The sequence below is a fragment of the Thermobia domestica genome, chromosome 2, assembly GCF_964235325.1.
Source record: "Thermobia domestica chromosome 2, izTheDome1.hap1.1, whole genome shotgun sequence".
NCBI classification, from domain to species: Eukaryota; Metazoa; Arthropoda; class Insecta; order Zygentoma; family Lepismatidae; genus Thermobia; species Thermobia domestica.
This window is the reverse complement of record NC_137455.1, coordinates 46,762,943-46,780,033: the sequence shown is the minus strand read 5'-3', so window position 1 is coordinate 46,780,033 and position 17,091 is coordinate 46,762,943. Positions and strand designations below refer to the sequence as shown.

The following is a 17,091-nucleotide window of genomic DNA, read 5'->3' as shown; positions in this document are numbered from 1 at the left end:
AGGTAGCAGCTGCTTTGAACATCAGTGCCCATCAAATCATCCACGACGAGCTCGGTTTTAGACGTACCTCAGATTTAGACGTGCAAAATGCGGTGCAGAAGTGACTTCACGACCAACCGAAAACCTTTTATTTGGAAGGAATACGTAAGCTCGTTGACCGTTGGGCCAAGTGCATTGATAAGGAGGGAGATTACGTAGAAAAATGATGTGCATAGTATAACCCTAGCTTCATGTAAATAAACTGTAGAATTAAAAGTGTAGATAATTTTTGACTTGCCCTTGTATAAATCAATGGGCAAAAACACAAAAGTGACGCAGATACTGAACACCTTTAAGCTTTTGAAACGGTGAAATGTTGGTAAAACTGAAGTCAGAATAAAATGTCTCTTACTGTGACATTCCTGAAAATGAAACAAAAAATAAATAATAAATTAAAATCTCTTGCATAAAGCTTCAATAGACATAAGCCACGCAAAGGGCGATTTGAATTTGAGCGATGTGTTGTCAGAACATTGCCATTGTTGTTGTTGTTGTTGTTGTTTTTTTTTTTTTTTTCCTTGCCGGATTCCTCTATCTCTTTTACAAGTAGCTCCTTAATGTCATGTCACATTGTCAACAATATTTAGTTTCCTCCCAAGTGGTTACGCGTCTAAGTACTGAACAAAACAGACCACACACACACACACACACACACACACACTTGAATTCCGTGAGCGTACGGCAACCAGTAGATCATTCCCTCTTGGTCTTCGCCAAATTTGCAGGTTACAGAACATTTATCTTCAAGTATCTAATTTTCTTTGCTGGATGTGCTTTATCGAATTATGTATGTCATCTTTGGATGATATTATAGTTACACAAAAATTAAAGTTTAGGAGGTATTTAGGAGTTAATGAGATACTGAGTAAACCAAAATGATGTTCTCGATTTCGTTATTATTCGAAAAGTGATGAGGTCTTTGTTGTTGTTGTTGTTGTTGTTGTAACTATTGCTTGAAATATGATGATTGTTGATGCCATTTAATGAACAAGATTAGTAATAAACACAAGTGCGAGGTACACAAACGTCACAAAGCAGTTTCTACTACGATGCAAGCCTCAGAATAGAAGCAAAAATAATAAAAACCAGAGGTGCATATATGTGTACCTATGGACTGAAGAGGGTATGGTTGTGAAACATGATCGGTTACTCTGAGGGAAGAATGTAGACTGAAAGTATTTGAGAATAAAATCCTGATACGAATATTCGGACCCAAGAGGAACGGGAATGGGGAATGGCGGAAATTTCATAACGAGGAACTACATCATTTATACGGTTTACTAAACATTGTTAGAGTCGTAAAGTCTAGAAGGTTCAGGTGGGCGGGTCATGTGGCCAGAAAGGAAAAAAAGTAGGAACGCTTTCAAAGTTTTGACTGGAAATTCAATCGGAAAACGTCCATAGGGAGACGTAGGTGCAGAGGGGAGGACAATATTAAGATAGATCTCGCAGAAATAGGATACAAAGTAGAAACTAGGTTCAGTTGGCTAAGGACAGAAGTCAATGAAGAGCTTTTGTAAACGCGGTATTGAACATTCGGGTTCCATAGGCCATAGAGTTAGTTAGTTAGTAAATGAACTTATTTTTTTTGTACAAAATAATAATAACAATAATACCAAAAGGAAGTTGATCAACCAAATCAAAGGTTTTCATTTTAAGATTTTGTGAGACGAAATTTTTGAGTTGAGTTGATTTTAAATTTATCGTCCCTTTCAGCAGCGAGGTTATGTGAGACAGGGCTTGGTGATTAACGTGAAATCCGAACCACATGAGCCCCCACCAGGAATCGAACCCGGGTCTCTCACGCCAAAGGCACGTACGCAAATCCTTAGCCATGAGGGAGCTCACGAAATTCTTCCTTAATCCTTTCCCTCACATGAATCCTTCCCTTATTGTGTGATGCACTATTCATAAATATAAAATTCTGGTCGTTAACATTGAGTTAATTTTATACACAGTGAGCAGTGACAAGGCGTGCAAGCATGATTGATGTTAACTATGACGTTTTCTTGACTTAACGGTGTCGATTTCTATTGCACAATCTGTACGCTTTATGCCGCCTCTGGATGCGTTGAGTGACTTCTTTTTTTGTTTTTATTCTTTTGCAAAAGTTGTCGCTTCAGTCTACTCAAAACAGATGGGAGCGACGACCTACTCAGATTTATTTTATTTTATTTTATTTTTTTTATTTAGCTATCATATAACTCAAGGTTTCTTCCAAACACAACTTAAATGCCACTACGCTGATTGACAATTCAATCTTCATTTGCTTACAACATGACATGTACTATAAACTCACCTCTTTTCGTGTATTCTTTCACAATTTGTCACTTTTGCTATCATTCAAACATTTTACGTATAAGTAAAAGATTCTAAAAAGCACAATTTTAGAAAGAAATTTTCCAGTTACTTAAATTACCAGTATTATGAAATTTCCCAAGACTTCTCTTGTAGTAAAGATTCAATGATGATGTCAACAGAGGCTGAGCTTGTTTCCTTTTTCTTTTTGGATCATTGGATCCAATATATTTCAGTCAAAAATTTTCTTTTAGACCTTATATCTGGAGAACTACATATAGTGTAAACGAACTCAAACTATCAGTTAACTCAGTATGATGTCCTTATTCCGAAAAAAAAAAAAAAAAAAAAAGAGAGAGAGAGAGAACTCTATTTAGGGGCCAATCTAAAATTTTGTGATTCCTGATCCAATTTTGGATCAAAAAATTCGTATGCTTATTCCGTAGATCTGCTTATTCCGTAGAAAATACGAAAACTCGATTTAAAGGCCGTTCAAATATTTTGTGGCTCCTGATCCAAAAACTAATTATTGGTCAAGATCACAATCTTTTGATCCATTTTTAGCTTTCCTAAAATTCTTGTTAACTAATCGGATAGGCTTAAGAAAAATATCTCTTGATTTTATTGTATACTCTGAAAGTACAACGTTTACACGAAATAATACAGTAAGTGTTCAATAAGAAAGTTGGAATGCTCGATCTGAGGTTTGAATTTAGCTAAAACTCGGAGTTATTTGAAGTAGTATTTGTCTACAAACATTTTCTTCGAATTACTTGAATTCAAGTATTATTCGAATTCACCTAAATTCTGTTGTACCTGAATTCGCATTCAGGTATTTAAGAAATACTCGTCCACGCTCACAGCTCGTAAACATCTTACACCCATAGCCACAAATATGCATATCGCACATCAACATATCCATTTATCAATAACTTAATTTGAATGTACTTTTCAGTAATTTACAAAATATTAGATCCTTTTAACATTAAAACAGATAGTAGAATCTGATTATGCCTTTTAGCCAAGTATAATGGAAGTTAACGATTACAAAAGATTGTGCGATAATAATGGAGAAGGAAAACGGAGAACTTCGAAAAAAAATAACGCGGGATCCACCCAGGAACTCTTGTACCAGAGGTGAGCGTTCTCCCGCTAAGTCACCGTTTCTTTTAACTTTTTTCTTAAGTAATTATTCATTAGCCCTATGTACACATGAATTACTGTCTAACCAATATAGCAATCATGATACAGTAATAGCAGGCTTTCCAATGCTACTGAAAAAAAGTATAGAAAATCACAACGAAAAAATATAGGAGGTTTCGTGAAGTTGTGAAAAAGGAACATTTCAATTATTTCCTGGAACATTTTGAAGGAACAGTTGTTCACGGAAATATTTCTACCTATTGGAAGGAACATTTCAATTATCCAATAGATACAAATAAAAAAAAAATCACATGATAATTGTTAAATGAACATACATTCTACACTAAATATAACTAAATGGGTAACTTTTTCGTTACAAAATTTTTGCACGTGTTTCTTAGTGTTTTCGTAAATAAAATGTAAACATTTTGCAGCTGGCGCTCTTAAGGTAAGATTTGACTATGTGTAACATATTCTACAATTATTTGCCTACAGTTAGTGCAAAAAAGTATTGATATACCTAAATAAATTATTTATGTCTTTAAAATCACTACTTCATAGAACTTTTTAATACATTTAATACAACTAGTTTATATTTTGTTCCATTTTATAGGTGTATGAACACTTTTTGCACTAACTATATATTGTTTGGTGTAATTATCTGTAGACAATAAGAAGGAAAGGACGAAACACAGAAAAATCTTCCTTCAACCACCCTACTGTGGAGACAAAAGGCCATCCAACTATCCGCACCTTATTTCCTTATGATATTTTCACAAGTGGAAGTAGCAATGTCAGAAAATATAGGAAGTTTCGTAAAAAATGTAGGCAATATAGGAGCATTGGAAAGTCTGTAATAGCATTGCTAACTCTGAAAAATAAAATTACCGCTCATAATCCTGAAAACAAATTAAGAATAGTAATAGTATTTTAAACCTTGAAATATATAGTTGAGCCTGACACAAAAAAAAAAAAAAAAAATAACAGTCATCCGCTAAAATACTAGTCAATTGACAACTCTACGTAATCACAATACACTATCTTACATATTAACTTGCAACTTTAATCCTCCAGTTACTGTAAACAATCATTGGAATGAATTATTATTTTTTTCTTAAGTTTTCTTACATTCTGAAAAGCCAATAAAAAGTTCAATTGGTAGTAGTGCAGAATATCGATCAGTCAGTATGACACTCCAAAGGATTCGTATCTGGGACGTCCTAATTATGAAGCAAAAAAAGATAATTCTTCAGGTTTATTTTTATTATTGTGTTTGAGTATAGACAAAATAGATAAAGATGTGTTCAAGACGTGTTTTGTATGCGTATAGCACGTGTTAAAAATAAGCTTGAAAATGGAGATTATGAAGACATGATATATAATTTCGTTGAAGTTTATCTTCCAAATAATCAGAATTTAATGTGTAAAGCTCTCAGTCAGTGAAAGTAGAGGGACTTCATTTGGCCTTCTAAGGGTAAACTTTCATGCTACAGAACCTTTTTCCAGTTGGAAAAAAGTAATAATAATAATAATAAAAAAAGAAACAGAAAATCGCACAATACTAACGTGCATAGCTTCAAGCTATATCGTTTGTATTTGACAACACTTGTTTTAACAATATGATGCATATCACAGGCATGTGCCGCCATGCCCTGCTGTGACGTTGATTATATGGTTTAGAAACCTGTTGCACCAATCTGTTATTCGGATCACACGAAGTAGCATAGATGCTTGCCCACATTCATGTTTAAAGGCATAACAAAACTTGCAGTTATCAATAGCCACACGCATGTCAAGTGTAATTGCTGAGACTTCACTCAACATCATTTTTGAAGGATAAACTCTGTTCTTAACATGTACACTAAAGACTAGAAATTCATACCAAAATGGGTTATCTTCACTTGTATGAAGACGGAGCTATCGAGTGATCAATATTCTCAGTACACAACGAATACGTCACTTCCAATATCGTATTTTATATCTCTGGAGTGACCAAATTTCGATTCAGTCATCTACCCTAGACTATGAAAATTGGCGATCTACTACGGCAAGTTTAAACAATATTAGCTGTAACAATATTAGCTTACACTGTTAACAATATAACAAAAATATTTTGAAAAAGGAATGTTTACAGAAAAATAATAATTAGTCCCGTAAAAATAATATGTATTCAATTACTAACCTTTCATTTTGAATTGGAAAACTAGCATCGGATTTCTTCCGAGAGTTGAGAATAAGATTATTTGTACTTGGTCGAGCACAAAGTAGGGTTTTAAATGTTCCTTGGTCAAATATGTTCTATATTTCAACTTGATTTTTATTTATTTATTTATTTATTTATTTACTTATTTGAGAGAAAGCTGCTTCACAAAGATAAGCTCATGGAGAGAACGCTCAGTCGAAGAGATGCAGTTCTCAAATAAGGTTACTTCTCTTTATGAAGAAGAGACCAGAAATTATTTTCAAGACATTCTTGCTTTCATTTTTTAAAAAAATCAATTTGCAGTTTAAGTATTTAATTATATTCACCCAACGCACTCAAATTTAATAAAATGTGAAAACATGCCAGAAATTTCTTCGATGTCGATTATTGATACAGTAAATTACAATAACACGAAAACCAAGACAGGCTCAAACCTTTTCACGTCTCGGAATTGTGTTTTAATGGTTTCCGAAGATTAGCTATTTCAGTGCGATTGGTAAGATTTCTGTTTCGATAATTCCACTTTTTTTTTTTTCTAAACAGGTCGACAATGTACTCGATACTCAGCAATCGCGATGGATTGTTTGGCCACCCACGTTATAGCTGTAGGAAATTATATTGGAGATATGAGACCTTTTAGATGATAGATACTTGAAAATTCTGTAGTAAGATTGTATTATATAATAGATATATAAGGTTTCTTTTCTGTATATCAAAATGGAATAATGGACAAGTGAAATACACGCATATAATATGTTTAAAACAAGTACTTTATATGCGAAAAGAAGAGTGGAAATAGTGAGCATTTTCAATATTTACAGAAAGGCGGCTGTGAATAATCAAAACAGCCTGAAGTGTCAAAACAATAAGTATCTCAGCAGTCAAAACAGACAAACATTTTCATCACGATAACCTGGTAGTTAACACCTTGTTATAAATTTGGCTTTTTTGTTGTTGTTGTTTTGTTTTGTTATCAGCGTAACAAACAATATTTGTCAGGAAACATTCTGTGGACCTTCCAGCCTTAAAAATACAGAGTGAAAAACTTCCTGAAAAATTGTTAGATAAACAAGAACAAAAGTGCATATATAAAGACAGACTTTTAACTGAAGATTCATTCTGTTTCTTCGTCTTCAGCATTCATCCCATTCGCATTCTAACTCTTATTCGTTTCCTAAATTTCATTTTGGGTTTACTAAGAATCTGTATTGTATTGTATTAGTATGGAAATTTGAATATCTATTAGCGTCCACATGTTGTTAATTGTATTAGTACGACTTGTTAATACTCAAATGTATGTATATGTTATTCTCAATTACAGTTATAATAAATCTTCAAATTCCTTCACCTTTTATTTTAATGTTTTTTCTTCATTTTCTCTGGTATAATCACATTTGAATGAAAATGTCATAAATCATTTTGAGCACAAGTCTCTTTCCGACAGGCAACGCATTGAACACACTGTGCTACAGCTATCAACCGAAATCAAAAGCTTACACTTAGATTTGGCTTTGTAAATTAATGTGACAATAATATCATCTTCAATCGTGGATAGCGATAAAAACCACGTTGTATTTCAACTTCCGTATGAGGAACTTATTTTCAAAAGGGAATATTTCCATTTTTTTTTCGAAATTCACTTTTCAATGGTTTCAATGAATGTGAATATATACTAAATTCATGTCTAAAAAGCAAGGAGCCGTTTACTAGATTTGAAGAACAAATCAGTAAATAATAAATCGGAATTCATTGTCTTTAATATACGAGGTGAAGTCAAAAAGTTCCCGCTGGTGCTAAATCAGCGGATTTCCAGTTCTTCCCCAAGGTCAAAAAGGGCCTCAAAGGTAACCGTTCTGCCCCATATAAGACATCCAGCCCAACGTGACGGCTAAGCTATGTGTCAAAACAAAAACTTTTAGCGTTGTTTTCAGCAATGCCAGGAGTCTCAAGGAGCCTATTTTGAAGGGATTAAGTGAAAATGTACTCATATTGTGGTAATACACAGTTACAACTTTTTGATTGCTCCTCGTATTACGTACATGAAGTAAAGGCACAATATACGCAAAAGCTGAATCAGAGTGGCATATTACGAATATGCTCAATCAGGATATTCTCAATCCTATTCATATAGAAACTATGATACCTACCTATATGTTAAAGTTTTAAGGTAAAAAAAAAGAAAGTAAATAGATCTGTGTGACTTTTGGGAGTATGTGTGTTATTGTTAGAAGAATATAAACAACAATAGAGATCATCAGCTCTAACAGAATAAAAACTAACAATTGTTACTGACAACGAAAGACATATGTTTATAAAAAAAAAAAGTACTCGATTTTGTTTAAAAAAATACACATGATAATTTACCACCAAACATATCACTTGGGTAAGTTTCGGTATGTTCTATTGATTGGTATGGGTCACATAAGTAATATTGTTTCGAACAATATTATAGGTGTAGTCCTACAGAAATGAGAATTTCAGAGTTAATCGTAATTTTAGGCTATATGTCATTAACCATGCTGTGTACTGTCATCTTCCTAGTGTTATATTAAAGATCTTGATAAGAGTACGCCTCAGTCTCACTTTCATCTTAATACTGTAGATGGCATAGTTGTCGTACAGCATCAATTTTTAAGATTTCCAAAAAAGAAACTAACTTATCTCGATTTTTTCGAAAATTATGCATGACGCTTTACACTCACCTATATAGGGTGTTTCAAAACAACATCGACGACGTTTGGGAGGTTATTCCTGAAACCAAGATAAGACAAAAAGTAGAGACCAATCTGGGCGCACAAATGTTTCGTTTCAAAGTTATAGGCTGCCGAAAACATGAAAAAAAAAAACTTTAAAAGGTCCATAGCTCCAAAACTATGGGACCTACCGTAGTCGGGTCAAGACTTCACTTAGAAACTAGTATGTGCTCTATCCAAATATGCATGTGCTCTATCCTAATATTCAGAATCCTGTGATACTTCCGCAACAATTTTTATAGAAGTAGTTGGTGAGTACTTCAAATTATATCACCGCAGCCAAACTCTCTCTATCAAAATTGTTGCTGGAGTACCTTAGGATTCTGAAATATGTACTTTAATTTCTACGTGAAGTCTTGTTCCGACTACGGTAGGCCCCATAGTATTGGAGTTATGGAACTTTAAAGTTTATATTTCCATGTTTTCGTCAGCCTATAACTTCGAAGTGATCGATTTCTGCATCCAGGTTGGTCTATACTTTTAGTCTTACATTGGTATCAGGAATCACCTCCCAAACATTGTAGGTGTTGTTTTGAAACACCTTGTATAATTTTGTTCAGTTCGATGAGATCTATTGATTGGTATCTATCTCATCTTTGATGTGTTTTTTTTTTCTTTGTTATATACTAGTAATAGTGTAGAATATTACTAAATTACTTGTTATTTATATGGAATATTACACATTCAAGTATTACTAACTTTACCAGATAAACAAAAAATTTGGACAATCGAGAAAACGATCATTGTTTACAAATATACACTTTAAAAATCAAAAACTATTTCTGGGAAAGAAATGAACACAATGAACTGGTCATTCAGAACGTTTCTACCCTGAAGTAGTTGTGTGCTAAAGATTGACTCACGCAAATGTAATATGTTTGGTAAGTTTCGTGACCGACGAGTACATTGTAGATTGTACTACATCTTATAAAGATGCTTTCGTTATCATCTTAATTATACTCTCAAAAGTTATCAATTTTATTGATCTTCGACATACAGTTTGTAATTTCTCATACTCTGAACTAGAATTATTCAACAATTGCGCAGGGAGGACAGGAAGAATAGGATAGACACTGGCTTCAGTTTTGAGGACTACATCATTAATCCCATTCAACAAAGTACAATACAGTGAAGCGTATAGCGTCTAGTTAGAATGTTAAGCAGACTTCATTGTCAACATCCAAAAAATTTGAATTGAATTGAACATAGATTTCTTTTTTTAGTGAAGGTTGTACTATCATCAAGTGCACTTTGTATTCCACTACTTCTTTGAAATTAAAATCTTGTCCAAACATGAATACTTGAATGGTACTACTACGGTAAAGAGGTTGAATTAACCAGATGTACACACACACTACGTAACAAATGGGTGGGGATTAAAAAAATAAATGGGTACAATAGACTATAAGTTATGTTGAGTTATCTCCTATTCTTTCGGATATAAGGAGTTGTAGTCTCCTTCAGATAAAGAGAATGAAACATTTAAAATTCGCTTCTTTACGATTGAGATTTGTTGTGTATTCAACAGTCAACAAATATACCGACAGATGCAACAAAAGAACGAGTTTTTTTTTTTTTTAATTTATTTAATTGAGAACTTGAAAGCAATCCAACAGTTATATCATGTGGCTTATGTTTGTCCATGTACATTGTATATAGCAATCACCCTTTTTACGTATTCTGGAGGAGGTAAAAATAGAATAAATGTAAAGGAACAGTTGACCCCGCCCATAAGTAAATATACTTACATTACCTAATCGAAATGAAGGCAACTGAAAAATCACTAGTCATATCATAGTTAAAACAAAAAAAGTACGAACCATCACATTAAATTTTCTCGCTCCAATTTCTTAAATTAAACCATGTTATACTGCAGCATTTATTTATGAAATAGGAACAAAATTGTTCGCAGAAAACTTCGAAGAAAATTCATCCCCAGAATACAATACTCCTAGTGGATTAAAAAAAAAAAAGACAAATGAATTACGCCAGGTTATCGGGTTATTATTGAAATATTTATTTGTGAAATATGTATGAACAAAATCGCCTGAGTCGTTTTTGAGAAAATTGTTCATAAAACCTCACGTCCCCAAAATAAACTACCCTTTGTGATTTTTTTAAAAGGACAAATGAGTTACGCCATATTGTCAGGTTATTAATGAAATATGAACAATACAGCCTAAATCGTTTTTGAAAAAATCGTCCAATCCCTCGCTCTCAACAATAAAATATCTCTTCATTATTTTTCCTAGATAAACGATTTACATTATATTATAGGGTTGTTAGTGGAACATTAAAATGTCTTATGAAATATGATTTGTGAAATATGAACTAAATTATTAGAATCATTTTCGAGAAAATCGCAAATTTTGATTTTCATCCTTCAATAAACTGCCTTTATTTTTAAAGTAGGAAGAATATATATATATATGGGTTCCTGTCACCACGGCATGGCGCGTCCTCAGGTTGCGGATCGAGGAGAAGGCCTCTAGATATAGAAGTTAGCTGCGAATATACTGAATAAGCAGTCGCGGACAGCCGACTAGGAGTGGTCCTCCAGCTTGGGGGTTTGGGTAAGGCTAACACCCTCATCCTGTAAAAAAAAAAGGTACTTGTTCAGAAACATTCACAAAAGCCTCGGACAAGGACTGATAACTTGGCACGACCTCGGCAAAAGAAAATGGACATGAGATTTGGAACATGGAATATTAGAAGTCTTTATAGAGCAGGCGCGTTAAAATCTGTTACGAGTGAGTTAGAGAAATACAGGATGGACCTAGTAGGAGTTCAGGAAGTTAGGTGGGAAGGAAATGGATCTGAGAATTCCGGAAATTTTACGTTCTTTTACGGGGAAGGAAATAAAAATCACCAGTCAGGAACAGGGTTTTTCGTTCACAAACGAATATTACCAGCAATTAAACGGGTTGAATTTGTTACTGACAGACTTTCTTTTATTACTCTCAAGGGACGGTGGTGTGATATTATTGTTTTAAATGTACATGCTCCAACTGAAGATAAGGGTGACGATATAAAGGATAGTTTTTACGAAGAAGTGGATATTTGATCAACTCCCTCGATACCATATGAAGATTCTATTAGGGGATTTCAATGCGAAGGTAGGACGAGAGGATATTTTCAAACCGATTATAGGGAACGAAAGTTTGCATAAGGAAAGTAATGACAACGGTGTTAGACTCGTGAACTTTGCAACATCCAAAAACCTAATCGTGAAGAGTACAAAATTCCCACATCGCGACGTTCATAAATACACTTGGACATCACCAGACGGAAAAACGCATAATCAAATTGATCACGTTTTAGTAGATAGAAGAAGACAATCTAGCATAATTGACGTCCGGTCGTTTAGAGGGGCTGATTGTGACACTGATCACTACCTGGTAGTAGCGATAATACGGGAGAGATTATCGTTCAATAAAGGTAATATTCAATGTCCGAAAACGGAGAGATTTAATTTAAAGAAATTAGAAGAGAGCCATGTAAGAAAGGAATACCAGATTGAAGTTTCGAATAGATTCTCGGTTTTAGAAGACTCGGAATGCACTAGTGTTGAGGATACTTGGATTGAAATTAGAGATAGCATTAAAAGTTCAGCAATAGAAAAATTGGGACACGCGGAAATACGTAGGAACAAACCATGGTTCGACCAAGAATGCATTAAACTAGCAGAGAAGAGAAAACTGGCAAAATTACGGTGGCTACAAAATCCGAATGAAATAACTACACAAAATTTCGCAGATATCAGGCGGGAAACTTCCAAAACTTTTAGAACAAAGAAACGCGATTTTTTGAAAGCTAAAATTAAGGAACTTGAAGATAATAGTAAAAATAAAAATATTCGGGACATGTATAAGGGGATAGGCGAATTTAAGAAAGGCTATCAACCTCGTGCTTATATAGGCCTATTAAAGAAAACTGACGGAACAGTTCTCACTGATACGGATAGCCTCTTAAATAGATGGAAAGATTTCTTTGACGATTTGCTGAACACGCAGCCAAAAACTAATGCGCGTGGAGAAAAGGAGATACACACCGCAGAACCGTATATTCCAGAACCCAATCGAATAGAAGTAGAAGCCGCTATAAAGAAATTAAAGAAACACAAATCTCCGGGTGTGGATGAAATTCCGGCTGAGTTAATTTTAGCTGGAGGCGAAAAATTGTGGAACAAGATACACAAACTCATTCTCTTTATCTGGAACAAGGAAGAATTGCCACAAGAGTGGAAAGAATCAATCATTGTTCCAATTCACAAGAAAGGCGACAAAACTGACTGTAATAATTATCGAGGCATTTCTCTTCTGTCAACATCCTATAAAATCCTTTCAAATATTCTATTAGCAAGATTGAACCCATACGCAGATGAAATTATTGGAGATTATCAGTGCGGATTTAGACGAAATCGATCAACTATCGACCAAATATTTACCATTCGCCAAATACTCGAAAAAAAGTGGGAATACAATATCCCGGTACATCAACTATTTATTGATTTTAGAAAGGCTTACGACTCGGTTAGGAGAGAAACATTGTACAACGTTCTTACGGAACTTGGAATACCGAGAAAGCTAATTGGATTAATTAAGATATGCTTAAGTGAATCCCAAAGTAAAGTCCGGGTAGAAAAATTTTTGTCCACGAGCTTTCACGTCCAAAATGGCCTGAAACAAGGAGATGCGTTGTCGCCATTATTATTTAACTTTGTGCTGGAATACGCTATAAGGAAAATCAAAGATAGCAACCAGGGCCTAGAGTTGAACGGTGTTCACCAGGTGATGGCATATGCTGATGATGTAAATTTAATAGGGGATGATAGGAGAACAGTAGAAATAAATGCAGAGATCTTATTAAACGCTTGCAGGGACATGGGTTTAGAAGTAAATGCAGAGAAAACTAAATACATGGAAGTGCGTCGGGACCGTAATACGGCAAATTGTGGGGGCGTTAAAAATATTAAATAATACTTTTGATAAAGTGGATACTTTCAGATATTTAGGATCAATATTAACAGATGAAAATCATATTCACGAAGAAATTAAATGTCGACTAAAAGCAGGGAATTCGTGTTACTATTCGGTTCAAAATCTCTTGTCGTCGCGAATTCTGTCGAAAAATTTGAAGCTTAAAATATATAAAACGATAATCATGCCTGTTGTTCTGTATGGTTGCGAAACATGGTCACTTACTCTGAGGGAAGAACATAGACTGAAAGTATTTGAGAACATTCGACTGAGACGAATATTCGGACCCAAGAGGAACGAGAATGGAGAATGGCGGAAACTTCATAACGAGGAACTACATAGTTTATACGGTTTACCCAACATTGTTAGGGTCGTCAAGTCTAGGAGGCTTAGGTGGGCAGGTCATGTAGCTAGAATGGAAGAAAGTAGAAACGCTTTCAAAGCCTTGACTGGAAGACCCATAGGAAAACGACCATTAGGAAGACCTAGGCGCAGATGGGAGGATAATATTAAGATGGATCTCGCAGAGATAGGAATACAAAGTAGAAACTGGATGCAATTAGCTAAGGATAGAAGTCAGTGGAGAGCTTTTGTGAACGCGGCACTGAACCTGCGGGTTCCATAGGCCATAGAGTTAGTTAGTTAGTTATATATATATAACAGGGAATTTTATAAAAACTTTTTTAAGTTTTGAATTTGGTCTCCATACCTTGAACAGTATGACCTCTAGATGACTAAACACCTTTTCACACTGACGATTTGACGAACGGACAAATAGATCGATAGACATCCAACAATCCGTTTTTCGGTATGTAGGGGCCATAATATGTGTAAGTCCGCTGAAATCTCGAATTTGATTTTTTTATGACTATCATATTTTCTTCTCTTCTATCGTCGTTCGAAAGTAAGAAAGCTAATATATATACTTTTTACCAAACGAGAAAAATCACATGATTGTTTAAAAATATGAGTTTCTACATGACCGTACCGTTGGTTGGTTGAAGTGGAATTTATAATCCCTTTCAATAGTGTGGCTATATGAGACGTGGACTTACAGCTTAACGTGGAATTCAAACCATATAAGCTCCTACAGGGAATCGAGAAAGGCGCATACGCTAACTTGCACTATTTTTAAGTATTTATAACTGAATTATCAAGAAGTCATTTCCAACTCGCCACTGAATAACGTAGGAGCGTAGGAGCGTAGGAACAAAGAAACATAAATCCTTAAATGTTTCTTTGTTCTTCAAAAATAATCCAATACAGTAGCAATAATGAGTGTGCGTGTGTCTGTTCAAAGTAGCGTGTATTTGTGTGAGTGCATCTAAAAAAGTGAAGGAAAAAGTATACTTAAAAATAGAAGCAAAACGCGAATCAACAAAACAAATGTGGTTGGTACTTCTTTTAATATAGATAAATTAATTTTTATACTTAACTTCTGGTAACACTTAACTAACTAGGGAAAATTTGATAAGAGAGGGGGGGGGGAATGTGTCAGTCGAGGGAAATTTTCTTAAGGAAACCTACGAGCATTGAGCTCGTGATGACTGATCTAGAATAATTACTTTTTCTTGAGAAATATTTGTTTTATTGGCATTGGTTTGGGGAAAGGGTAGTGATTCTTGCTAATAACAGCATGTCTACCTTTGGTATGCACGATAACAGGTTTGTTTCTCGATGGGGGTACAAAGTCTTGTATGTTGTTTTAATAGGAGAGCTATTTGATTTAAAAGATGGTAATGAGTCAAAAGAAAGAACCACGTATCACCTAATTAATAAAATAGCTTAACCGTGTCTGTTTCTTCACTGTAGCGCCACTAAGTTTATTTTTTGCACGCTACTTTAAAAAAAAATAGAGAGAGACTTATAAAATCATTAGGATCATACTATTGTTCCTATACATATTCCACATGCAATGAGGATATAAAAATCCTGGTTGGCACATACGACATAGAACAATATTAATGAGTAGGGCAACCCAAAAGTATAAAAAGCATAATAGCTGTTTACTCATATGGTTGGTACCTTGAACATGGTTGTGGCTGTCTAAGGGTCCAGAAGAAACTAATTTTAAAAGCATAAGTTTAGAAAATAAAGCATAAAGCATAATTTAAAATATATAGCACAATTCTTGGAAAATTCTATTAGAACAATTCTTGGAAAATTCTGTTTAACTGTAAGTTTAACATACTGTATTAATATTTTTTTAAAAACCAATGTTTACAATGCAAAATCATTGAGAACGTAACAATGCAACAATGAAAAGCTTATTTTTATTTCGGTGTAATCCTTTGATGTGGAGAAAAGTAAAAAGGAAAATAAGAAGAAAGGTTTCCACCAACAGTGAATAGTACACAAGAACTCCACACTATATTGTTATGTGTACCTCTTGAACTTGAGCCACTTTCTGTACTTTTTGGTGACATCTTTTACTTTTCTCTTTCTGTATATATGCACCTGTAAGGAGCACACAAGTGACAAAAAAAAGTGACTCGAGTAAAGCATATCTCTTTACAGTGTATTAAGTAAAAGTTTTATTAAATATGAAAGAAACTGGTTGCATAAAATATTAATAAACACATCAAGATATTTATAATATTTAATGTATAGTAAATATTATATGTTATACACGATTAATGTAAAACAATGATTGAAATTAACAATAAAGCGCAATAAAGCATAATTTAGAAAACAATAAGGCATAATTAAACAGAAAACACAGCATAATGTGGGTTGCTCTATTAATGAGCTTGTGTTAAAAAAAAAAAAAAAAAAACTTGGGTTTTAAAATATGTTATGTTCCTACTTACATTCCTTTCGGCATGGTCACCGTGAACTATTAGATTCTGGAAAGAAGGAAGGACGTTAAGAAAAATTGCAGTAGGTAGCTGAAATAACATAATAGTTGTCATAGTTCCGCTCAATATAATAATTGACAATGACACAATTTTTCCAAGGTTGTTATTTCTAACTGGCTTATTCATGGAAATGGAAACAATTGTTGTCCAGGTTTCTACTACGTATGACATGTAAGCAGGAAAAGAACGCCTGAACGACATCAAAAATATTCCAAGTTCACTTGTAGATTTCGTAAACGTTATTTTATGACTCTTGTAGTTGTTCATATTTACATGTCTTTTTACTTTTCCAAAGAACTGTGACTAAAGCGTCGTAGATCTATTCGGCAAAATTGTTTAGCTTCGGAGCAAGCCTGAAGTTGATTTGCCGGAACACTGCTTTGAATTACGTAAAATTCCATAATTTCGCTATACTTAGAACCAATTATTCTTTGTTACAATATTGTTTGTAATAAAACTTAAAAGTGAATCAAATTATATTTAATTTTTAGGGTATATCGGATATGGCTATATGAGGGGCAGTCGAAAAGTTCCAGGTATCAAGGGCGCCATCAGGGGGCAAGGTGGGGCGCTCGCCCCCTAGGGGAAATTTTACTTGGGAATATCGAAAACACAATAGAATTTTTACATTAGTTACAGCAAAATTTGAAACTATATTTGAAACGTAGCTTATACTTGCCCCCCCCCCTTGGAAACCACAACATGGGCGCCCTTGCCAGGAAAGTTATAGTTTTGGCATTTGTGATGCAATCTCAATAAATCGTGTATAGTACAGTCCTTTGGTTGCCATTTAAAAAATTGACAACTGTGAACAGGTT

At 34.2% G+C, this 17,091-nt stretch overlaps 1 protein-coding gene across 1 annotated transcript in view; it reads right to left on the bottom strand.

Annotated features, from left to right (window-relative positions):
- LOC145679672 (uncharacterized) overlaps positions 1–16,319 on the bottom strand; it is a 38,866-nt gene extending 22,547 nt beyond the window's left edge. Inside the window, exon 1 of the mRNA XM_081750247.1 lies at positions 16,226–16,319. Coding sequence (XP_081606373.1) covers positions 16,226–16,315 — 90 coding nt within the window. The 5' untranslated portion in view covers positions 16,316–16,319. The remainder of the gene's footprint in view (positions 1–16,225) is intronic.
- Positions 16,320–17,091: the final 772 nt, after the last annotated feature.